General features: G+C 47.9%; 1 protein-coding gene across 3 annotated transcripts in view; it reads left to right on the forward strand.

Moving 5' to 3' along the window:
* Positions 1-997: 997 nt before the first annotated feature.
* MTOR (mechanistic target of rapamycin kinase) overlaps positions 998-24,706 on the forward strand; it is an 88,401-nt gene continuing 64,692 nt past the window's right edge. Inside the window, exons 1-20 of one of the 3 annotated variants that reach the window (XM_060682799.2) lie at positions 998-1,263; positions 2,571-2,763; positions 4,127-4,235; positions 5,048-5,280; positions 5,879-6,079; positions 6,270-6,404; positions 7,407-7,682; positions 9,643-9,751; positions 10,871-11,057; positions 11,749-11,877; positions 13,569-13,813; positions 13,908-14,123; positions 15,009-15,214; positions 16,396-16,518; positions 17,615-17,704; positions 17,853-17,945; positions 20,117-20,251; positions 20,493-20,622; positions 22,154-22,404; positions 24,060-24,101. In XM_060682799.2, coding sequence (XP_060538782.2) covers positions 2,644-2,763; positions 4,127-4,235; positions 5,048-5,280; positions 5,879-6,079; positions 6,270-6,404; positions 7,407-7,682; positions 9,643-9,751; positions 10,871-11,057; positions 11,749-11,877; positions 13,569-13,813; positions 13,908-14,123; positions 15,009-15,214; positions 16,396-16,518; positions 17,615-17,704; positions 17,853-17,945; positions 20,117-20,251; positions 20,493-20,622; positions 22,154-22,404; positions 24,060-24,101 — 3,030 coding nt within the window. In that variant the 5' untranslated portion in view covers positions 998-1,263; positions 2,571-2,643. Of the gene's footprint in view, positions 1,331-2,570; positions 2,764-4,126; positions 4,236-5,047; positions 5,281-5,878; positions 6,080-6,269; positions 6,405-7,406; positions 7,683-9,642; positions 9,752-10,870; positions 11,058-11,748; positions 11,878-13,568; positions 13,814-13,907; positions 14,124-15,008; positions 15,215-16,395; positions 16,519-17,614; positions 17,705-17,852; positions 17,946-20,116; positions 20,252-20,492; positions 20,623-22,153; positions 22,405-24,059; positions 24,102-24,706 lie in introns of all 3 variants that reach the window. The other 2 variants (XM_060682800.2, XM_060682801.2) reach the window with 2 other exon arrangements.

The raw sequence follows: 24,706 nt of genomic DNA on the forward strand, positions 1-24,706 counted from the left end.
AGAATAGAATAGAATAGAATAGAATAGAATAGAATTCTTTATTGGCCAAAGCAAAAGTTAGAATATTAGAAAGTTAGAATAGACCCCTCACATTCTGGACATAAACTGCATCAACTCCTATATCATCTCCTGTATCATCTCCAAAATGATGCTGTAGAGCACTGCACACCAGACAATTCCAGACAAATGGCTGTGTCTCTTTCCTAGAGATACTGGAGGTATTTCAGTTTAATCAATCAGAATAGAGCTGGAAGGGGCCTTGGAGGTCGTCTGGTCCAATCCCCTGCTCAAGCAGGAGATCCTATACCATTTCAGACAATGGTTCTCCGGTCTCTTCTTAAAAGCCTCCAGTGATGGAGCAGCCACAACTTTCTGGTGGCAAGCCATTCCACTGGTTAATTGTCCTCACTGCTAGGAAGTTTCTCCTTAATTCCAGGATTGCTTCTCTCCTTGATTAATTCCCATCCAGTAACAGAGTTGGAAGGGACCTTTGGAGGTCATCTAGTCCAACCCCCCTGTTCAACGCACGAGGGATTCGAACCGCTGACCTTTCTGATCAACAAGCTCAGCGTCTTAGCCACTGAGCCACTTAGAGACCCAACCACAATCTCAAGAGAAGGGAGGATTTACTAGTGATGCAGTAATTTCCTTACATTTAGCTGAAGAAATGAATGTGGATGGGGACAATTTTTTGTGTGTGCGCGTGAATCTGGTAATTATGGTAAAAACGGGTGGTCTGAAAAGCAAAAGGGAGCCGCTCTGTGCCGCCCGATCAACCATTGAGGTGCTGGGGGGGGGGGGCTCCTCGCGCACGCGCAATCCTAGCCGCGAATGCCATTTGGGCGGAAACATTGGCGGCGTGACCTCACTCGGCGTCCAACGCTTTTTTTAATCCCGCTCTTGTTGGTCCGCTCCAGGTATCAATCATCTCGTCCTCTTTCCTGATTGGGTCAATCCTTACGCCCTCCCCTCAACCCTCCTCCCCCGCAGCCGCACCGTAGGGAAAACATTTAGAGGGGAAGACGAGGAGAGCGGAAATAACTTCCTGTCATTTCTCCCTTCCCGCCCTTTCTATTGGCTGCGCCCTTGTCCGTCTTTTGTGTGCCGGCAAGAGGATTGTCCGGATTCGCCGGCGATCCAGGAAAGGCGGGATTAACAAAAAAAAAAGTGGAGGCAAGAAAAAGGATGGCGGAGTCGAGCGGGCCGCGAAGAGGGAAGATGGAGGAGTGAGGCGGAGGAGCCGGTGGAGGATAGGCCCGAGTCGTGAGTGTCAGGAATCCCCCCCCCTCAGCGCCTTGTGAAAAAAAAACGCCGCTCTGCAGCTTCTGAGGCGAGTTTTGGCGCCTCAGTCGGCGGCAATTAACCTCCTCGCTTCTCCCCTCAGGCAATAGCCCCGCCCACTCCCCAGGCCCCGCCCACTTGTTTTCAACCCTCTCGTTTCTTGATAGGCCCCTCCTACTTATTAGGCCCCTCCCCCTCCCAGTTTGAACGGCACCCCTCAGTCATGCCCCCCCCCATTTCCCAGCTCCTACACAGGACTAGAAACTTGAGTAGGTGAAACTGGCTAGGAATGACACCCGGGGGGGGGAGAGGGGGAGGTGTCATTCCTAGCCAGCTCCACCTACTCAAGTTTCTAGTCCTTCCTGAGGTAGATTTGCCAAAAAATAAATTAAGAAAATAAATATATTAAATATAACATATAAATATATTAAGAAAAAGAATGAATGGTTTAAGAATAAATGAGGACAAATATGTATAAATAGTAAAGTTAGAATTTAGGGATAAATGAAGAAGGTGGTTATGTACGCAAGTATAGAAATACTGAGGTATATTCCAAAAAAAAAAGAAAAAAAGGAAAGGAGGGGGGGAAGACGATATTGACAAAAATTGTAATTGAGTAAAATGTATTTGAATTTGACTAATTGTATAAGATAAGAAACGACCAACACACTGTTCAAAAAAAAAAAAGAAAGAAAGAAAGATGTGAAGGTGGGAGAGGAGAAAAGAAAAAAAAACAATAAAACTTGTTTTTTTTAAAAAAATATTAATTCCTCTGTGGAATAATCAAGCTCAAGGGCTGATAATAATTAGTTTCCTCCAATACAGGTAGTCCTCGACTTACAACAGATCGTTTAGTGACCGTTCAAAGCTCCGACAGCATCGGAAGATGTGACTTAACACCCGTTTTTTCACAGTTTACATCCTTTGCGGCATCTCCCGTGATCAAAATTTAGATGCTTGGCAACCGATTCGTATTTATGACCGTTGCTGTGTCCCAAGGTCACTGGACACCCACCGCCCCCCTCACACACAGCCCTTTGCGACCTTCTGACAAGCAAAATCAATGGGGAAGCCAGTTTCACTTAACAAGCGTGGCTTCTAACTTAACCCACTGCAGCGAGTCACTTAACAACTGTGGCGTGGAAGGGCGTAAAATGGAGGCAAAACCCGCTTAACCACTGTCTTGCTTAGCAACATAAATTTTTGGGCTCAACTGTGGTCGTAAGTCGAGGGCTACCTGTGCTGTAGAGGAGATGGTTTGATTTGAATGTTTCTCTTCTCCTTCCTAGGTTGCTTCCGGATAAGATTTGGCTGTGTCTGCTTCTTCCCCCGACGGCAAAACCAGGAAGACTCAATGCTACCATGTCTGGGACGGTCATTATCCTCCAGCAATTTGCTGGTGGCCTCAAGAGCCGTAATGAAGAGACCCGAGCAAAGGCGGCAAAGGATTTGCAGCATTATGTCACCATGGAGCTTCGAGAGGTGAGTTTATTTATTTTGTTCAACTTGTATGCCGCCTTTCTCCAAAGACTCAAGTTGGGAAGACCCTTCATAGCACTGATGATGTTACCTAGATTGGATCATGAAACGTCTGTAAGAAAACCACCAGGCTCAAGAGAGCACCAAGGACTCCTCATGTCAGCCCTGAGCTACAAATACCCTTCCTTCCTCCCTCCCTCCCTCCCTCCCTTCCTTCCTTCCTTCCTTCCTTCCTTCCTTCCTTCCTTCCTTCCTTCCTTCCATACTAGAACTGATGATGTTACGTAGATTGGCTAATGAAACATAAGAAAACCACAGCTCAGAGAGCACCAAGGACTATTCATGTCATAGGACCTGGATATTTGCGGGACCGCCTTCTGCCGCCGATAACCTCCCACCGACCAGTACGCTCCCACAGAGAGGGACTCCTCAGGGGGCCATCAGCCAGGCAATGTCGGCTGGCGACCCCCAGGGGGAGGGCCTTCTCTGTGGCAGCTCCTGCCCTCTGGAACGATTTGCCCCCGGAGATACGAAGGATATCGGATCTCCGGGTCTTTCGCCGTGCCCTAAAAACTTTTCTTTTCCATCAAGCAGGGCTGGCGTGAAAACCCCCCCACCTTTTTTTAAAAAGTTTTTTAGCTTTTTAAATTGTCAGTGGGTTTTAGTTTGAATGTTTTAAATTCTGGGCCAAAGTCATGTAATTCTTTTAAAAAATTTAAATTTTGTATTGGTATGTGTTTTAGTTCTGGCTGTGCACCGCCCTGAGTCCACTAGGAGAAGGGCGGTATACAAATTGAATAAAATAAAAATAAAATAAATAAATGTCAACCCTGAGCTACAAATACCCTTCCTTCCTTCCTTCCTTCCTTCCTTCCTTCCTTCCTTCCTTCCTTCCTTCCTTCCTTCCTTCCTTCCGTACTAGCACTGATGATGTTACCTAGAATGAAATGTAAGAAAACCACCAGTCTTGGAGAGCACCAAGGACTACTCATGTCAACCCTGAGCTACAAATACCCTTCCTTCCTTCCTTCCTTCCTTCCTTCCTGTAATGAAACATCTGCAAGAAAACAGCCAAGCTCAGAAAGCACCGAGGACTCCACCGAGCTACAAATATTCTCCTTTATTAGACCCTTTATAGTGTGACTATGGGACGGGGAAGTGATCTACGGCTTGACCTTGGAGCTCATTTTCCGCTCTGAACTTTGTTTTCTTCGAGGGAAGTAAACCAGAACTTTTTTTCCCTCTCTTTCTCCTTGAGTTAAAGATCAGACATATTTCTTACGTGTTTCGTTTCATCCTTTTCCATTAAGGTCTGATAAAAAGGTTTTGGGTAATTCGCACCCACTTTTTTTCTCCTCCTGCACAGATGAGCCAAGAAGAATCCACACGTTTTTACGATCAGCTGAATCATCACATCTTCGAGTTGGTCTCGAGTTCAGATGCCAATGAAAGGAAAGGAGGCATTTTGGCTATAGGTGAGTAGCCAGATAGATTCATCTTCTTTTAAAGACCCCTGTAATCCCTTGCATCAGGGTGGAGCCTGGGCAACTGAATGGAGATGAGTGTTTACTGGCCGGATGCCCTTCCTGTCACCAATGCGGAGTTTTGTTCAGCAGATATATATTCTCATTGTGCCCAGAGAGAGAAATATCAGCCTCTACCTAGGATCGAACTCACAGCCTCCTGATTGTGAGGCAAGAGCTCCATCTCTAGGCCACCGCATCACTCAGTAGCCAGATAGATTGCCTAAAGAATATTGGTGGAGAGATTTGTGCCCCTTGTTTGTGAAGTGTCCCCCAAAAGTAGCAGGAATACAGGTAGCCCTCGACTTACAACAGTTCATTTAGTGACCGTTCAAAAATTACAACGGCATTGAAAAAAGTGACTCAGGACCATTTTTTCACACTTATGACCGTTGTATCATCCCCATGACTTACTTTCGAATGCTTGACAATTGGTTCCTATTTATGACAGTTGTAGTGTCCCTGGGATCATGTGACCATCTTTTGTGAGCTTCTGACAAACAAAGTCAATGGGGAAACCAGATTCACTTAACAACCGTGTTACTAATTTAACAACTGCGGTGGATTCACTTAACAAAATGTGGCAAGGAAACTCGTAAAATGGGACAAAACTCACTTAACAAACTTCTCGCTTAGCAACATAAATTCTGGGCTCAATTGTGGTCGTACGTTGAGGACTACCTGTATCCAGTGAATTACCCATATTAGTCCTTTAGCAGCTCTGACACTTTTAAGTATTTGTTGGTGTTTTTTCTCTTCCTCAGCAAGTCTCATTGGTGTGGAGGGAGGCAATGCCACACGTATTGGCAGGTTCGCCAACTACCTAAGGAACCTTCTTCCATCAAATGACCCTGTTGTCATGGAGATGGCCTCCAAAGCCATTGGACGTCTTGCTATGGCCGGTGATACCTTCACCGCAGAATATGTGGAATTTGAAGTGAAGCGGGCTCTGGAGTGGCTGGGCGCAGACAGGAACGAAGGACGGAGACATGCAGCGGTAAGAATAGCTATGATTCAAGCTGCCTATGAGATTCTGGCACTCGGTGGCTTATTTCTGAGAAATACACTGACTTTATCCCTTTTAATTCCTCCCACATCCATCGTGAAGTCACAAATGGATGTTTTTTAAAATGTTGACTCATCATTAATGCTTTTATATATAACTAATTGTAATGCTGATGTATGTGGGACGTGGTGGCTCAGTGGCTAAGACACTGAGTTTCTCGATCGAAAGGTCGGCAATTCAGTGGTTCGAATCCCTGGCGCCGCGTGACGGGGTGAACTCCCGTTCCTTGTCCCAGCTTCTGCCAACCTAGCAGTTCGAAAGCATGTAAAAAATGCAAGGAGAAAAATAGGGACCACCACTGGTGGGAAGGTAACAGCGTTCCGTGCGCTTTTGGCGTTGAGTCATGCCGGCCACATGACCACGGAGGCGTCTTAGGACAGCACTGGCTCTTCGGCTTTGAAACGGAGATGAGCACCGCCCCCTAGAGTCGGGAACGACTAGCACATATGTGCGAGGGGAACCTTTACCTTTAATACTGATGTATAAAGCTGCTGTTATTGGTAATCTCTCTTTTTTTTTTTTTACCCAGGTCTTGGTTTTGCGGGAGTTGGCCATCAGTGTTCCCACGTTCTTCTTCCAGCAAGTTCAGCCATTTTTTGACAACATCTTTGTCGCTGTGTGGGATCCGAAGCAGGCCATCCGGGAAGGAGCCGTTTCAGCTTTACGAGCTTGTCTTATCTTGACCACTCAACGCGAGTTCAAAGAGATGCAGAAGCCGCAGTGGTACCGAGTAAGGAAAGGGGCATTTGGGGTTTTCTTTCCGAAGCCATAAACCCATTAGGTCGGTTGAAATAGTGGGAAGGATTAGAATCTGATTTTGAGGCTTTTGAAGATATGTGGGATTATCATAGATCCCATCAAGCACAACTATTTTGAGAGGTTAATATTCAATTCTCAGCAATTAGTCTGTGTTGTTTCAGCAAACCTATGAGGAAGCTGAGAAGGGTTTTGATGAATCTGTGGCGAAAGAAAAGGGTGTGAACCGGGACGACCGAATTCACGGGGCCTTACTGATCCTCAACGAACTGGTGCGGATTAGCAGCATGGAAGGAGAGGTGAGCCCCTCAATTGAGGAGTGGGGCATATCGCTGTAAAACATTCCTGTCCTTCAGTGTGGATTAAAAACCTTCAAATAAATAGTGACTTGGACAGCCCGGTGAATGGGACCAGCTGGACTGAGTTTTTCAGAGTAGAATCCCATGAACTGCAGAAAGACATGTGCTTCTACGCCATCGTTATATGCTAAAATAAATTTTTGCCCAACAGAATTGGAACAATTGAACAGCTGCTGCCATTAAAGGCTACAAGTGGATGTGATAAGCAGTTGCTTTGATTCTATAAAGCTGTTGCGACCTAGGCCCAAGTACTTATTACCAGACACAAATCAGTCCTAAACAAACATATTTTATTAAAACAGCTGAGAATTACTTCATTCTCAACTTAGTCCAAATTAATTCCAAAACAAGTCCTTCAGAAAAAGTCCTTCCGCCTTATCACAAACCTTTGTCTTCTTTGGCACCCTGCCAAAGGCTTTTCTTGGCAAAGCCCCGCGAAGTTCAGAAACCAGAAGCCAACAAGAAACAAATGTAGCAACGTTGCTTTCCTACAAAGAGCCCAAGAGCCATTGCTGCTCTTTTAAGCCTTCTGGGAGGGGCCAATCATCTCCTGGCCTTACTCCCAAGTCGTCCTTTTTGCTTTAGCTGCTCTTGCCTTCTGGCAGCTCTTCGCATGCGTGCACTAGGAACAGGCTCCTCCTGTTCCTCTGCCTCTCTGCTGTCCACCTCTGGAGGTTCCGGAGTCTGCGCATCGCTCCCAGATGGCCCTGGCCCCATCTCTGCCTCTGACGCAGAGCCCTCGTCCGGGCCTTCCCCAGACTCCAGGACTGGCCCATTGTCTTCCCCAGCCTCCTCACTGTCCGACTCCACTGCCAGCTCCACAGGCTGCTGGTGGACCACAACAAAGGCTGCCCTTCTCTACTTCCAATCCTGACGCACCAGCCTGATCTACAGCTCATTCCCCCCCCCCATCTTAATTCTCTGCTTCCTCTTTCCATTTAGCGTCTCAGGGAAGAGATGGAAGAAATCACCCAGCAGCAGCTGGTGCATGACAAATACTGCAAGGATCTTTTGGGCTTCGGCACTAAGCCCCGTCATGTCACCCCCTTCTCCAGCTTCCAGTCGGTACAGCCTCAACAGTGCAACCCCTTGATCGGACTTCTGGGCTACAGCCCCCACTCGGGAATCCTGGGATTTGGGGCGTTGCCGGTCCCAGCCAAGTCAACCTTGGTAGAGAGCCGATGCTGCCGAGAGTTAATGGAGGAGAAGTTTGACCAGGTAAATTTTTCCCCTTCCCAATTGCAAGTTAGTTAGTTAGCTTTATTGATTAGCCTATAGGCCCGTGATGGCGAACCTATGGCACACGTACCGCAGGCGGCACGCAGAGCCATGTCGCCTGGCACACCTGCTCAACTCCGGTGCGCATGTGTCGGAGTCTCTGGAGGCTGGGGACAGCAAAAAAGTCACTTCAACCAACCAGAAGTTGGGAAATGGGCTGTTTCAGCCTCAGAAGGGTGGGGAAGGCTGTTTTTGCCCTCCCCAGATGCATAGAGAGGATCTGGAGCCAGGTGAGAAAGAAAAACGGGCCTACCGTGCCATCGTGTGCTAGGAGCGGGGGGGAGGGGAAGGTCACATGCGCGGGGTAGGGTGCATAGAATTATGTGTGTGGGCACACACACACCCGAACCTCCCCCGCTCCCCCCTCTTCCTGGCACGCATGGCAGAAAGGTTAGCCATCCCTGCTATAGGCCATATCAAAGCACAAGGTGCAAACACATATCATTAAAATCTTATACAAACAGTTAAAAAATAAAAGTAAGGTAAAATACAATAGTTATAGGATTAGATATAATATGCTCTGTTTTCCCGAAAATAAGACATCCCCTGATAATAAGCCCAATCGGGTTTTTGAGTGCGTAAGCTTCCCCCTGAAAATAAGCCTTCCCTGAAAATATTTAAATAATGCGCCGAATAAATATTTATTCGGCACATTCTAAAACCTTTTCTATCACTTCTTCCTCTGTTGGCGTTTTTCCCTGTTTCCAATTTTGTGCCTATGTTATTCGTGCGGCTGTGACGATGTGTCGAATCCAATATTTTATTTCTTTGGCGTACGTTCTTGTGAATATTCCTAATAAGAATGTTTCCGGCTTTCTTTCGATCGATTGGTCTACTATTTTTTCTCGCCATTTCTTTATATTTGTCCAAAAATTTTTTTTTGCTGCCGGGCACATCCACCATAGATGGTGTCAGCCTCCGCCTCTATATTGCTTGCTTGCTTCGGCTGCCATTGTAACGGGCGAGGAAGGGAGAGCTGTCTGGGTATTTGGGAGGGGGAAAGCGAGCTGGTGGAGATGTCTCCTAACAGGGAGTGAATTGGAGAAAGTTTTTCTCAGTGTTTTCTCTGCAGCTGGGAAGCGTGCTGATAATAAGTCAAGGTCAACCGTCCTGGCGTACCAGAAGGATGGAGCCATCTGAATCTGCACCCCACATGACCCCTTGGTGGGATGTGGATTGGATAATCCTGACTGGACCCTTGGGGGGAGAGAGAGTTTTGGGGATGCTTTCTATATGTGATTTTCACGCCTATTGCCTCAGCCCTTGCTTTTCTTTGGTTGCATTCAGTTCATACTCAGTAAAAGTACCTTTCTCTACGAAAATGGAGTCGGGGGTTTTTCCTTTCTTGAGTTGTGAAAGGAGGCGTACCTGACAGATGGTATACTATGTTCCATGAGTTTTCTTGCGCTTCCAACAGGTTGAGGTATTATTTGGGAACATCTTTGCCAGTCTTTGTTATTTTAAAAGAGAAAATGCTTGGGAAAGCTTTCTCCTTTGGTCTCCCTCCCGGCTTCCAAGCTTTCCTGTCTGTCCCCCAGCTGAGATTTGAAGTGGTTTCCTTGTTGTTTTGGGGGCACTGCCCAGAGTTGGGTTTCAGCAGGTTCTGACCAGTTCTGGAGAACCAGTAGCGGAAATTTTGAGTAGTTCGGAGAACCGGTAGTAAAAATTCTGACTGGCCTCGCCCCCATCTATTCTCTGCCTCCCGAGTCCCAAGCTGATCAGGAGGAAATGGGGATTTTGCAGTAACCTTACCCTGGAGTGGGGTGGGAATGGGGATTTTGCTGCATCCTTCCCCTGCCATGCCCACCAAGCCACGCCCACAGAAGCGGTAGTAAAAAAAATTTGAAACCCACCACTGGCGCTGCCTCAGCTATTAACGGAACCTCTTTCACTTTTAAAGGTGTGCTATTGGGTCCTGAAATGCCGAAGCAGCAAGAATACTTTGATTCAAATGACTGTCCTCAGCTTATTGCCACGGCTAGCTGCTTTCCGCCCTTCCGCTTTCACAGGTAAAGAGCAGGGATTGAGGTTGGTGCTTGGGAATGAGACGCCAGAAATATTTCGTTTCTTGTTGCGTATTGTTTCTTTTCTGTGGAGGATATACAGAAGTATAGAACAAAATGTTAAATCTACTGTAGATTGGGTTTTTTTTTTCCCTCTGTGTAGAGCAGGGGTCTCCGACTTTGGCAACTTTAAGCCTTGTGGACTTCAATTCCCAGAATTCCTCAGCCAGCAAAGCAAAGCTGGCTGAGGAATTCTGGGGGTTGAAGTCCATAAGCCTTAAAGCTGCCAAGGTTGGACACCCCTTGATGTAGAGCATAGGGCAGGGGTCGGCAACCTTAAACACTCAAAAGAGCCACAAAAGTCCTAACTGGAAGCTCCCCATTCAATTCTGGAGCCGACCGGAAGTCCACTTCCCCCACCATAGAGTCTCCTCCTAGCGCAGCGTCCTTTTTCCTCTTCCTGTCCTAACTGAAAGCCCTATCAATTGTGGAGCCAACCTGCAACAGGGAGCCGCAGCAGAGGGATGAAAGAGCCACATGTGGCTCCGGAGCCGCAAGTTGCTGACCCCTGGCATAGGGGGAAATGAGGTACGTTCAACTGGATGGCAGGTCACTAAGCAGTTGAAAGAATTTGAGGGTCCACTGTGCCAGCACCCAAGAGCCGTGATGGCCCAGTGGTTAGAATACAGTATTGCAGGCTAATTCTGCCCACAACCAGGAGTTCAATCCTCACTGGCTCAAGGCTGACTCAGCCTTCCATCCTTCCCAGATCGGTAAAATTATGAGGACCCGGGTTGTTAGGGGGCAAGATGCTGACTCTGTAAACCGCTTAGAGAGGGCTGCAAAGCACTGTGAAGCGGTATATAAGTTTAAGAGCTATTGCTATTTCTGATTAGTTTAATTCCGGAAGCCATTAGAACACATCCTTCTCCAGATTCTTACAATCTTAAAAGGAATGACCTCTTGTCTTGGGCACATGTGAACTGGGTCCCGTTCATCACTAATTATCATGTTGGTACTCTGCATTTTCTTTTGAACGTGTCTGAATCCTCTGAATTAGCCATCCGTGTTTTCTCAATGAAAGCGTGTGATTTTTTACTCTTCCTGTTGCTGTTGGGTGACCAGCTGACCACTATCTTCCTGATACCATGAGCCACGTCTTAAGCTGCGTGAAGAAGGAAAAGGAGCGAACGGCTGCTTTCCAAGCCCTGGGTTTGCTCTCTGTGGCCGTGCGGTCAGAGTTCCAGGTTTACCTGCCCAAGGTTCTTGAAATTATCAAAGGTGCCCTTCCATTGAAGGACTTCACCCACAAGTAAGTGAGGGTTTCCAGATATTGCGAGATTTTTTTCAGGATTGTGCATCGCCGTTTTAGTGGGAATGACAGCCCTCCGACCGTTGAAACAATTCCGAACGCTTCTTGAGCGTTGATGGTTAATTAACACAAATGGATGTTCACTTTCATTTTGGACGGAGTTGAAAGCCATCAAAAAGAGATTCCGTAAGAGCTTTAAGGCTCTCTCCAGCCCAGAGCCCATTGCCCCAAAAAGCTACTTCCTACATCAGGTCTTTGGATGTTGAAGCTCATGAGGTTACAGTCGCAGCTATTTTCCCACCTCTGTCACCTCTAAACTTGGAGCCTTGGTAGTACAGTAGTTTAAAGCACCCTGTTATTAAGACCAGCTGCCTGCAATTACTGCAGGTTCGAATCTCGCCAGGCTCAAGGTTGACTCAGCCTTCCATCCTTTCTAAGTTAGGTAAATTGAGGACCCAGTTGTGGGGGCAATAAGCTGATTTTGTATAAAAATATACAAAAGGATGAAGGCTATTGCCTATTGCTTAGCGTATTGTAAGCCACCCTGAGTCTCCGGAGAAGGGCGGCATATAAAATCAAATAAAAAAAACAAACTTCCTGTTAGGTGGGGTGAGAATTGCTATATGGCTAAGTTGCCATTGTGTATGAAAGGTTTGGCTTGCTTAAAGTAATGTAATCCATGCCTCCTTAGGAGACAGAAATCCGTGCAGGTGGATGCCACTGTTTTTACCTGCATCAGCATGCTGGCACGAGCAATGGGTCCCTCTATTCAGCAAGACATCAAGGAACTTCTGGAGCCCATGTTGGCTGTGGGGCTGAGGTAGGTCTTGCATTCACTCCAGCAGCCTCCTTGTCTTCGGCTTTGGGCCTGCATTTATCTCTCTGAATCACCAGACATTGTTATACTTTCATGATAGCTGAAAGCAGCCTCATGTTCAGTTGTGTAACAAACAGTGTAAGGTGTGAGCAGCTGCTAACAGCACCTTTTTCTTGGGGGTTTGCTTTAGTGCCTAGAAAGCACTTGAGATTCGAAGCCTGGGAATTGGTGGGGCCAAAATCCACTGCGTGTACCCCCCTGCTGAAATAATAAGATGATCTATATTGTCACTTTTTCCGTGAACACGCTGGCCCACATTAAAAATGAAATTCTGATGCCCGCGTATACACATACATGCATACGCATATATGTATAGGAGAAGTAGTGGTGCAGTGGTTAAAATGCAGTAGTAAAGGCTACTTCTGCTGACTGCCAACATTTCGGCAGTTCGATTCTCAGCGGCTCAAGGTTGACTCATCCTTCCATCTTTCTGATGGACCCAGATTGTTGGGGGTGAGCAGCTGACTCCATAAAGTGCTTAGAGAGGGCTGTAAAGCACTGTGAAATGGTATATAAGTCCAAGTGCTAGTGCTATATATACATATAAAACACCCACAGAGTCCATTTTGAACACATAGTGAAAAAAGAGTCTTGAGAGTTAACAAGGTTGATACTTTAAGGTACAAAGCTATTATAGAATCTGGATGTTCTGCTTTGGATCCTCCCAGAAGGTAACAAGGAAAACCAGTCACGGAGAGGATGTGTAGTGTCTGTGACAATACCCTGGTCAAGCATCGCTTATATGCCATGATCCGAACAGAAAGAAATGAACATCCAATAATCTTTTCTGCTGTCCTCACCATTCTCTGCACAGCCTTCCTATCTGAAATGTTAATACATCCAAACCACAAAGTACTGTATTTTTCGGAGTATAAGATGCACTTCACCCCCGCTCCCTAAAAGAGGGTGAAAATTTGGGTGCGTCTTATACACCGAATATAGCCAAAAACGCGAGGCACAGAGGCTGAGATGGTCTGTGGCAATCCCTGCAGCCTGGAACAGCTGATTGGGGGTATTCCGGGAGGCCGATCCACCCGCCACTCAGCTGCTCGTGCTGAATCAGGCTGCAATAATGTGCTGAACCTGACCTGGCTGTTTGCTATTTGCTGCAAGGACTCAGAGTTTGAGGCAGCAATCGCATCCAGAAAGCGCACACAAGTAACTGTTTCAGCAGGATTCAATAACTTCTCTTTACATATAATATAACACATAAAGTAAAATGTACAATACAAAAAGCAGGTTTTCCAAGCAAAACACAAGCAGAGGAGAGGAGTTTCAGTTTTGAGCAGCAGACTAGTTTCCAGCTTTAGCACAGACTCATCTGCAGAGCTAAGCCACGCCCAGGCTCCTTGCTGTCTCCTTCCTTGTTGCTCACACAGCAAATACTGTTTCAGTTTCCAAACAGCCCTCAACTCTCTCACACACTAACAGGACGCTAGCCAGATGGATGCTGGTAGGCAGAGGCAGATTTTTTTTCTTTCTTATTTTTCTCCCTAAAAACTAAGGTGCGTCTTATCCTCCGGAGCGTCTTATACTCTGAAAAATACGGTAATACAATATCTAGGTAAGGGTCCGGCAAGGATCGCAAGCCCTAACTTAACAGTTTATCAGTGGCCTCTGTATCTTGTCCTCAGCCCTGCCCTGACAGCTGTCCTGTACGACCTGAGTCGCCAGATCCCACAGCTGAAGAAAGAGATCCAGGACGGGTTACTGAAGATGCTTTCCCTTGTGCTGATGCATCGCCCGCTGCGTCACCCGGGCATGCCGAAAGGGCTCGCCCACCAGCTGGCTTCTCCCAGCCTCACCAACATTCCCGAGGCCAACGACGTGGCCAGCATCACTCTCGCCCTCCGCACCCTGGGCAGCTTCGAGTTTGAAGGTAAGCACGCAGGAGAAAGAAGCAAGCAGACATCCAACATCAGGGTAAGAGAGCTGGACAAACCTCCCCGTTTCCCTTTGCCCCCTTTCCTTAGGGCATTCGTTGACTCAGTTCGTCCGGCACTGCGCGGATCACTTCCTCAACAGCGAGCACAAGGAGGTGCGCATGGAAGCAGCCCGGACATGTTCCCGCTTACTCACGCCTTCCATTCACCTGATCAGCGGCCACGCCCATGTGGTCAGCCAGACCGCGGTCCAGGTGGTGGCCGACGTCCTCAGCAAACTCTTGGTGGTTGGGATCACAGACCCCGGTAAGCATCAGGAACCAGGGAAAGGGGGGGGGGGTTCCTCTGGGCACAGGATATAATCGCTCGGTGGTATCTTCCTGGGGAAGGGGATGCTTTTCTAGGAGAAGTTGCATAATAGGGGTCCAAACCAGGGGTGAAATCCAGCAGGTTCTGGAGAACCGGTAATGGAAATTTTGAGCAGTTCGGAGAACCGGTAGCGGAAATTTTGAATAGTTCGGAGAACCAGCCACCTCTGGCTGGCCCCAAAGTGGGGTGGGAATGGAGATTTTGCAATATCCTTCCCCTGCCACGCCCACCAAGCCACACCATGCCCACCAAGCCACACCCACAGAACCGGTAGTAAAAAAAATTAGAATTCCATCACTGGTTCAAACTTTTATTTCTTGCTATCTGCAATGAAGATAATTTAGCAGCAGATGATGAGAAATACTTCCAGCTTCCTGAAGAGCACCTGATATAGGTCGTCCTCAACTTACAACCGTTTGTTGAGTGACCATTCGAAGTAACCACAGCACTGGAAAAAGTCACTTATGGTCACACTTACAGCACCCCATTGGTCATGTGATCAAAATTCAAAACGCTTGGCAACTGACTCGTATTTATGATGGTTGCAGAGTCCCGGGGTCACGCGAATTCCCTTTTGCGACCTTCTGACAATCCCAACTCAACGGGGAAGCCAGATTCACTTGGTTGTAAAATGGGGCAAAACTCTTGTCTTGCTTAGCAGCAGAAATGTTGGCTTCCATTGTAGCCGTAAGTCAAGAACTACCTGCAGTCCATGCAGATGGCACTGGATCAAGCCAAGGTTCAGTGGACTTGATCATATTGCTCCCTGCTTGGGTTGTCCTTTTTTTCCAAGCATCTGCTGTACAAATCTGCCCTCTCCAGACCCCGACATACGGTACTGCGTGCTGGCGTCCCTAGATGAGCGCTTTGATGCCCACCTGGCGCAGGCGGAGAACTTGCAAGCGCTTTTCGTTGCTCTGAACGACCAGGTGTTTGAAATCCGTGAGCTGGCCATCTGCACCGTGGGCCGGCTGAGCAGCATGAATCCGGCATTCGTCATGCCATTCCTCCGGAAAATGCTAATTCAGGTAATGGTATTGGTTGAGGTATTGAGCCAAACCCTCTCTGCCCTGGCAATGCCCCAAAATGTCACTTAATTGTAGCTCGGAGGTGGATGGGACCATTTTGGTTTTTATTTTTTGTCTTTGTAAACGGGCTAACAGCTCCAACGTTTATAGGTTTTCAGAAGTTCTCCCTTTTTTATTTCATATTTCATATTTTATTTCATATTTCCATCTCCCTTGGAGATTCTTTCTGCCCCGAAGCAGAAATTATAGAAAATGGGAGGCAATTCTCTACCACCAATAGCCTCCCACCGGCCAGTACGCTCCCATAGAGAGGGGCTCCTCTGGGTGCCGTCGGCCAAACAATGTCGGCTGTCGGCCCCTAGGGGGAGAGCCTTCTCTGTGGGGGCACCTACGATTTGGAACGAGCTCCCCCCGGAGATACGTAGGATCCCGGATCTGCGCACCTTCCGCCGCGCGCTTAAGACTTTTCTATTTTATCAAGCTGGCCTGGCCTAAATCTTCCCCCTTTTTAAATGTGGAAATTTTAAATTTTTAAATTTTAAATTCGTCTTTTTATAGGGGTATGGGTAAGGCATTTTAAATTGGGGAGCCACTTTAGATTTAATTCTGTTTTAAACGTATTTTAATTGTTTATATTGTATGTTTTTAACTTTGGCTGTTCACCGCCCCGAGTCCTTCGGGAGAGGGGGCGGTATAAAAATCTAATAAATAAATAAATAAATAAATAAATTCTGAGTGGATACATTAATATCCACTAATGATGGATTCTTGGTGGCGCAGTGATTAGAAATGCAAAGGTGGCCCGTATTTTTTCTACTTGCATTTTTTTTACGTGCTTTCGAACTGCTAGGTTGGCAGAAGCTGGGACAAGTCACAGGAGCTCACCCTGTTATGCAGCCTTAGGGATTCGAACTGCTGAACTGCCGACCTTTCAATCGACAAGCTCAGTGTTTTAGCCACTGAGCCACCATGTCCCGATATATAAGTCTAAGGGCTACTGCTAATGTGGGTACATCAGTAGTGATAAGTAACAGGTGTAGAAAATTCAGAGGAACATTTTCTGGCCCTTTGAGGAAAAGGGACATCAAATTCACACAAATCGGCCTTTCACTTCTGAGCTGAATTTTTTTTTCTCCCCTCTCTTGCTATTAACCTGGAACCCATCCCCTTCTCCCTTCCAGATCCTGACCGAACTGGAGCACAGTGGCGTGGGCAGAATCAAAGAGCAGAGTGCCAGGATGTTGGGACATTTGGTATCCAATGCCCCCCGGCTCATTCGCCCCTATATGGAACCCATCCTCAAGGTAAGGCGGCCGTGGAGCATGGGGGTGACTTCCTGAATCCCCAAATAGATCCCTTCGTTACTGCAACGTCCTTCCCTTTGCCCTCCAGAGTCATCAGCCTCCAGTGGCTCTCCTCCGCCATTAAAGATGGATTTAATGATTGCATCCCTTCTCTCTCCTACCGAGGGGAGAGCTTAAAATGTCCTTTCCTCAATAGGATGAGAAAGAAATGTGTACAAGTAGCTCTCGACTTACAACAGTTCATTTTAGTGACCATTCAAAGTTTACCAACGGCACTGAAAAATGTGACTTGGGACCAGTGGTGGGATTCACCGGATGTAACAACTGATTCGATTTGCGTGCCCTCTGGAGGCCGGAAATAGGCCCGTTTCCAGACTTCTGGTACTTCCGGTAGGCCAGTTTTTCGCCCTCCCCAGGCTCCAGAAAAGCCTCTGGAGCCTCCAGGAGGGTGAAAACGGCCTCCCCCGGGCACCGTTTCTAGACTTTTGGTAGGCCCGTTTCCGGACTACTGGTAGGCCTGTTTTTCGCCCTCCCAGGGCCTTCATGCACGCCCTGCACTTACCCGGCATCCAAAACAGGCTGTGTGGAGACTCCTGGGAGGGGCGGGGTGGGGTGGGCGGGGTCAGCCAGTCCTTGGAACAACCGGTTCGGCGAACCAGATTAAAATTTACATCCGGTTCTCCCGGTTCAGCGAACCGGCTGAATCCCCCCCCTTTGCGTATGACCGTTTTTCACACTTAAAACCGTTTACGGCATCCTCATGGTACGTGATCAAAATTCAGATGCTTGGTAACTGACTCATATTTATGACGGTTGCAGTGTCCCGGGGTCACATGATCCCCTTTTGCAACCACCCGACAAGAAAGTCAACGGGGATGCCAGATTTGCTTAACAACCAGGTTACTAACTTATCAGCTCCAATGATTCATTCAACAACTGAGGCAAGAAAGGACATAAGCTAGAGCAAAACTCACTTAACAAATGTCACACTGAACAACAGAACTTTTGGGCTCCATGGCGGTCTTAAGGAGTACCTGTAATTTATGTGATCCTTTTTTCTTGTCATTGTTGCCTTGTTTTCTGTGCCATTCGACAGGCATTGATCGTGAAGCTAAAAGACCCAGATCCTGATCCAAACCCTGGTGTGATCAATAATGTCTTGGCTACCATCGGTGAACTGGCCCAGGTAAGTTGTGCCGGTCGTCTTTCAGCAGCTGCTCAAAAAGGAGTGAGAGTCCCTTCTTTCCCACCGCGGCATCATTCACCATCATTCTACCCTTTGCATTCCAGCCTTTGCTGTTTTTCATAGATGGATTTTTTCCCCCCACAAATAGGTGAGTGGGCTGGAGATGCGAAAGTGGGTGGATGAGCTTTTCATCATCATCATGGACATGCTCCAGGACTCCTCCTTGCTTGCCAAAAGACAGGTGAGTGGCCCGCGTGTCAGGTTTCGTTACTATCTCAAAATAAATGAATTTCCAAACTGCCGATCTTTGAGGAAATTTTCTCTTTATTGAGCATAGTGATCCGTCCCTGGCTCTTTCACGGTCAGCACTGACCTTTGCCCCCCAATCCCTCCCTTTCCGATCCCCAATTCTCTGCGTCTTATTGGCTATCTTCCAAGCCACTCTCCTCATCCCATCTCCGCCAGAACACAGGAATGTCCCCCCCTCCTCCCATCTCCGAGGAAACAGAATCTTCAAAGGAATTAAGTAGGCAAAAGTTCAAGCTTCTCCTCTCCTTTCAATATGTCAGCGCTGGAATGCTGACACCGCGGAGGTGATGACCTGGTCCACCTCCTTGAACCTGAGAAATTGTCCCCCCCTCTCACACACACACTTTTTATGTCAGGGATGATCTGCTCTGCTTATGAGCCCCCTTGAGATTGAAGGGGAGTTCAAGGCCGATTCTCTCCTCCTGGGCTGAATAACTGAGTTGGAAGGTATTGTGACCTAGGCTTCCTGAGTCATTAAAACACACGAGTAGTCCCAAAAACCTCTTTTATTGCAATAGCTGTGAATTACATTCATTCACAGCTGGGTCCCAATTAGTTGCAAAAAGTCCTTCGGGAGAAGACCTTCGGGATAATGACCCACCTTTATCTCCCTCGATACGCTGCCAAAGACCTACTTGGCAAAGCCACACGGAGTCCAGAATCAAACAGAGATGCCGACTGGGAACAGAATTAACAACGTTAACTCTCCTGCAAAGGGCCCATGTGCCTTTGCTCCTTTTTTAAGCCTTATCATCTCTAGGCCTTACTCCTGAGTCGTCCCTTTAGTTTTAACTGTTCTTGCCTTCTGGCAGCTCTGTGCATGCATGCACTGGGAACAGGCTCCTCCTGTTCCTCTGCCTCCCTGATGTCCGACTCTGGAGGCTCCGGAGTCCGTGCATCACTCCAAGGTGACCCTGGCCCCTTCTCTGCCTCCGACGCAGAGCCCTCGTCCAGGCCTTCCCCAGACTCCAGGACTGGCCTCTGTTCCTCCCCAGACTCCTCACTGTCCGACTCTGCTGCCAACTCCGCGGGCTGATGGCAGACCACACCAGAAGGGACTTTTGGAGGTCTTCTAGTCCATCTTCCTGTTCAAGTAGAAGACCTATACCATCTCTGTTCACCTGTTGTGAAAGTTCTTAAATCGGTTCTGTTTGTGCGTTGTTCCCTTTTTGTTTTTTTTAATTAAACCACTTTTGTGTAGAAATAAAATTGGTGTCTGCTAGAGCAGGGATCACCAACCTTTCGGACCTCAGGGACCACTAAATTCATAATTTTAAATCCCAAAGACCACTAATACGATCTGCTTAATGACCGGCTGGGTGGGCGTGACTAGGTGGTCATGTGACTGGGTGGGCGTGGCCAACTCGATGTCACTCACGTCAAGGGGCAGCTCGCTGGCCTCTACTTGCCCCTCCCTTCCCAGCCACTCCTTGCCTCCCCGCCCGGGCTCCTTAGGGCCCCATCAGTAAGCAGTTGTTGGAGCTAAGCAGCCACCATGAGAAAGAGTTGGCAAAACAGCTCAAATTGGATCTGGCCGAGAAGGAGGCTCAGCAGAAGCACCTCATGGAGGACTAGGAGCATAGGCTTTCCAAGCAGAGGGAAGACCTGCGGGAGTGCAAGGCCAGGTACCGGCTCCTGGAGGCTCAGCAGGCTGAGATGGTCAGCCAGTTCCAGGCCATAATGCTGACCCACTGGAACGAGGCCCTCCGGCTCTTCGCCACCAGCGGCACTTCCCTCCAGCCTTCACCCAAAGCCCCACACCAGGAGGCTGAAGCAGACCCCAAGTCGGAATTTCTGCCCCCCCTCCGACCCACACAAAAAGACCCCAAAGGGGGAGACTCTCTGCAGCGACACAAACTTAGCATTGTGCGTATCTGTCCCAGGGGCCGTAGTTTGAGGACCCCTGATTTAGTGCAATATAAGAAATGCAAATAATTTTAATAATTTTCTCGCGGACCATCAGTTGGTGACCGCTGTGCTAGATAAGCTGACCTGCTGTTTTTACTTCTCTCCTGGCCCCTTTAGTCACTGCAGCCGAACAGTTGTCAAACTATTTAGATGGGGGCTGTAATTCTGTTTTCTTCTGTGGTGGATCTTTCCCAGGTGGCTTTATGGACCCTGGGACAGCTGGTAGCCAGCACGGGCTACGTGGTGGAACCCTACAGGAAGTATCCAACTCTCCTTGAGGTGCTGCTGAATTTCTTGAAAACCGAGCAGAACCAGGGTACCCGAAGAGAGGTAGGCCTCTTTGCTCTCTCTGCTTGGCAGGCTGAGAGGGGGGAGGGAGGAGACGAGCTTTGGAAAGCTCCCTCGAGTGTGTCAAACGAAGATGAATTTGCTTTATCCATCTTTTCACACCTGCAAGATCCTTTCTCAGGAGAAAGCGTGCCCAAGGAAATCGATTATGGCAAATCAAACCTTCCCCTTAATGTTGGTTTTTTTGTTTTTTGTTTTTTTTTATCCCCATTTTCACTGTTAGGCTATTCGCGTCCTTGGCCTCCTCGGAGCTCTGGATCCATACAAACATAAGGTGAACATTGGTATGATAGACCAATCCAGGGATGCTTCGGCTGTGAGCCTCTCGGAATCCAAATCGAGCCAAGATTCTTGTAAGTGAACTGAGGAACGAACGTTCTGAGTCAGCCTCTGTCAAAAAAAAACAAAAAACAGTCGTGTTATTTAGTAGTTCACTTTTTTAAAATAATCAGAAAGTAGCTCTGAGCTTGAGTAGCAATAGCAGTAGCACTTAGAATTATATACCACTTTACAGTGCTTTACAGCTCCCTCTAAGAGGTTTACAGAGTCAGCCTCTTGCCCCCAACAATCTGGGTCCTCATTTTACCGACCTCGGAAGAACGGAAGGCTGAGTCAACCTTGAGCCGGTCAGGATCGAACGCCTTGCAGTGGGCAGATAGCCTGCAATGCTGCATTCTAACCACTGGGAAGGAAGGAAGGGAGGAAGGAGGGAGGGAAGGAAGGGAAGGGAAGGGAAGGAAGGAAGGAAGGGAGGGAGGGAGGGAGGGAGGGAGGGAGGGAGGGAGATAGCAATAGCACTTAGACTTATATACCGTTTTACAGTGCTTTTCAGCCCTCTGAACGGTTTACAGAATCAGCCTTTTGCCCCCAACAATCTAGGTCCTCATGTTATCGACCTCGGAAGGACGGAAGGCTGAGTCAACCTTGAGCCAGTTGGTCAGGATCGAACTCCTTGCAGTGGGAAGAGTTAGCCTGCAATGCTGCATTCTAACCAGTGGGAAGGAAGGAAGGAAGGAAGAAAAGGAAAGGAAAGAAAGAAGGAAAGGAAGGAAGGAGGAAAGGAAAGGAAAGGAAAGGAACGGAAGGGAAGGGAAAGGAAAGGAAAGGAAAGGAAAGGAAGGGAAAGGAAGAGAAAGGAAAGAAGAGAGAAAGGAAGGAAAGGAAAGAAGGAAGGAAGGAAAGGAAGGAAGGAAAGGGAAGGAACGAACGAAGGAACGAACGAACGAACGAACGAACGAACGAAGGATGCTTCGGCTGTGAGCCTCTCGGAATCCAAATCGAGCCAAGATTCTTGTAAGTGAACTGAGGAACGAACGTTCTGAGTCAGCCTCTGTCAAAAAAAAAAAAAAAACAGTCGTGTTATTTAGTAGTTCACTTTTTTAAAATAATCAGAAAGTAGCTCTGAGCTTGAGTAGCAATAGCAGTAGCACTTAGAATTATATACCACTTTACAGTGCTTTACAGCTCCCTCTAAGAGGTTTACAGAGTCAGCCTCTTGCCCCCAACAATCTGGGTCCTCATTTGACCCACCTCGGAAGGACGGAAGGCTGAGTCAACCTTAAGCCGGTCAGGATCGAACTCCTCGCAGTGGGCAGAGTTAGCCTGCAATACTGCCATTCTAACCGCCGTGCCACCCTGGCTTTTCGTGTGGCACGGGATGCCTGGAAACAAAACCATTGCATGGCTAAATTGGATTATCGGAATCTAAATTCAAAAGCAAAAGACCAGTCAGGGCTTCCCGTGCATTTGACGATTAGCTCCATCCTTCTTTAAGGTTCTTGCATCTCAGATCCATAAAGTCATTACACACAGTCCAGTTTCAGCTTGCTTTGGATGTTGGTCACCTACCCTGCAGACGTTGAATGGAGGGTCTCTCTTTTCCAGCTGACTACAGCACCAGTGAGATGCTGGTTAACATGGGAAACCTCCCGCTGGACGAGTTCTATCCCGCCGTCTCCATGGTGGCGCTCATGAGGATCTTCCGGGACCAGTCCTTGTCCCACCACCACACCATGGTGGTCCAAGCCATCACTTTCATTTTCAAATCCCTCGGGCTCAAGTGTGTGCAGTTCCTTCCTCAAGTGATGCCCACTTTCCTCAACGTCATTCGGGTTTGCGACGGGGCCATCCGGGAGGTGAGTGCGCCCCTGCGAGGAGTGGCTCCTCTTTCTCCTGTCCCCAGAAAGCAGAAATCACTTCAAACATATATATATGAAAATGTGGCTCTTTTGAGAAGGGAGGGGACAGAGGCTGGCTGAGTTATCGGTGCTGCCAGCGGGCTGAAGAAGTGAGTGAATGTTTCCATTCCCTGGGGGTGTTTTTGTTTGTTTGTTTGTTTGTTTGTTCCCGTTGGAACATGGCACGATGCCAACGTTCTTCTCTTCTCCATCCTAAAGATGGCTGCTCTGTGACTTCCTTTTTAATGGCAAATACTCCCCAGTGGAATCATTCACCTGCCGAGAGAAATGAAACCTGTTCAGCTCAGTCCAGCTGTTCCTGATGTGCTTCAGCCCAGTTGTTGTTCTCTATAACAACTCAAGTGTTTCGCGTTGTCCTCTTCACAAGAGGAGAATGTGGCCCATCCCTACCGGCTAAAGTTCTCCCAGCTCCTGGCCCACCATTGTTAATTTGCTACCCTTTAAGTATCTTATTTTGCCTAAGGCTCACACATTCTGGGTTGCCCCAGGCCATGGTCAAAGGAGACCTTGATGTAACTCTCCCAAGAAGCCATCATCATCTGCAAAGGTCTGTTGTGCTTCTCATCATCGGTCATTTGAAGATGTGTGGACTTCAACTCCCAGAATCCCTTGGGAGCTGACGTCCACACATCTTCAAACAGCCCAGTGTTGAGAAACACTGTCCAACAGTGAGTTTGTTGTAACTGCAGGTGGAGATCTGTGGGGCAAAGAGAGAGAACACCCCCGTTCCTGGCCAGCCACTAGGTTGATACTGAAAAAACCCAGGTCTCGGTTTATCTCTTTGATCAAACCTTGACTGTAACTGCAAGAGGCAGAATGCAGCCCAGGGAAAGAAAGGGGGGGGGGGAACAAAGAAAAAAAAAGGGACGGAGAGAAGGAAAAGGAGACAGAAGGAGGAGGAAAGAAGAGACAGAAGGAAGAGGGAAGGAGGGACGGAGGGACGGAGGGAAGAGACAGAAGGAAGAGGGAGGGAGGGAGGGAAGAGACAGAAGGAAGAGAAGGAGGGAAGGAAAAGGAGACAGAAGGAAGTGGGAAGGAGGGAAGAAGAGACAGAAGGAAGAGGGAAGGAGGGACGGAGGAAAGAGACAGAAGGAAGAGGGAGGGAGGGAAGAAGAGAGAAGGAAGAGGGAAGGAGGGAAGGAAAAGGAGACAGAAGGAAGAGGGAAGGAGGGAAGAGACAGAAGGAAGAGGGAAGGAGGGAAGAAGAGACAGAAGGAAAAGGAAGGGAGGCAAGGAAGGAAGAAGAGAAGGAAGAAGGAGAAAGGAAGGCAATAGAGAGGAAAGGAGGAAGGGAAGAGGAGAAAGAAGGAAGGAAGTCCAATCAGAATCCATCTGGACTCAGCTTCAGCATTTACTGGAGCCCTGGAGCCCTGAATAACGTCATAGCTGGGAATCATGGGATCCCTACAGAGCACAAGCTGTGCCCTGGGTGGCAGCCATTCTAAAGAAGTTTTTGTAGACCCACCTTTCTCCCAGAATGAAACCGCCGAGTGGCTGCCAAAACCCACATTTTGGTAATCCGACCTTTGTTGCGTGACCAGACCTGGGCCTGCCTTTGATGCACTTTGCCTACTGTCTTTAAAAATTTGCAGGTAAAAGAAGATGGTGATAGTGTGCTGGGGAGAAGAGCCGAGGTGGGTACGCTTGGCATTTAAGTGCCCCAAAAAGGCACTTCCTGAGTTGGCTACAAAGCTTCTCAAAATTCCTAATCAAAGAAATTAAGTGCTCTGGGCACCTTTTTTGCTACTTCTTTTTCACAGCACTCTCTCACTAATTTCCCCCAAACTGGTCCTTTTCTCTCTCTCTCTCTCTCTCCTCTCTTTTGCGTTGTCAAGGTGGATGATCAAGTGGATCCTGATTTGCACCAGTCCCATAAACCCTCTCTCTTGAGCATTGGATTCTCAGCCTGAAACTTTAACCGCCTCTCTTTTATTTTTTGCAAACTGCCTCGGGTTTCCTGCTGTCTCTTTCCCCAAGGGAGGGTGCTGGGCACACCGAGAGGGAAAGTTCATGGATGACAGGAAAAAGTTGTGTGTGTGTGTGTGTGTGTTTGAAGGAATTGAGAAAGGAGCCTGGATAGCTCAACAGACTAAAAAGCCTGTTATTAACATTCAGCTGTCTGCAATTATTGCATGTTCGAATCTCCCCAGGCTCAAGGTTGACTCAGCCTTCCATCCTTTCTAAGGTAGGTTAAATGAGGACCCAGTTTGTGGGGGCAATAAGCTGACTTTGTATAAAA

Source organism: Pantherophis guttatus, chromosome 15 (assembly GCF_059756535.1).
Source record: "Pantherophis guttatus breed Tessera chromosome 15, ASM5975653v1, whole genome shotgun sequence".
Taxonomy (NCBI): domain Eukaryota; kingdom Metazoa; phylum Chordata; class Lepidosauria; order Squamata; family Colubridae; genus Pantherophis; species Pantherophis guttatus.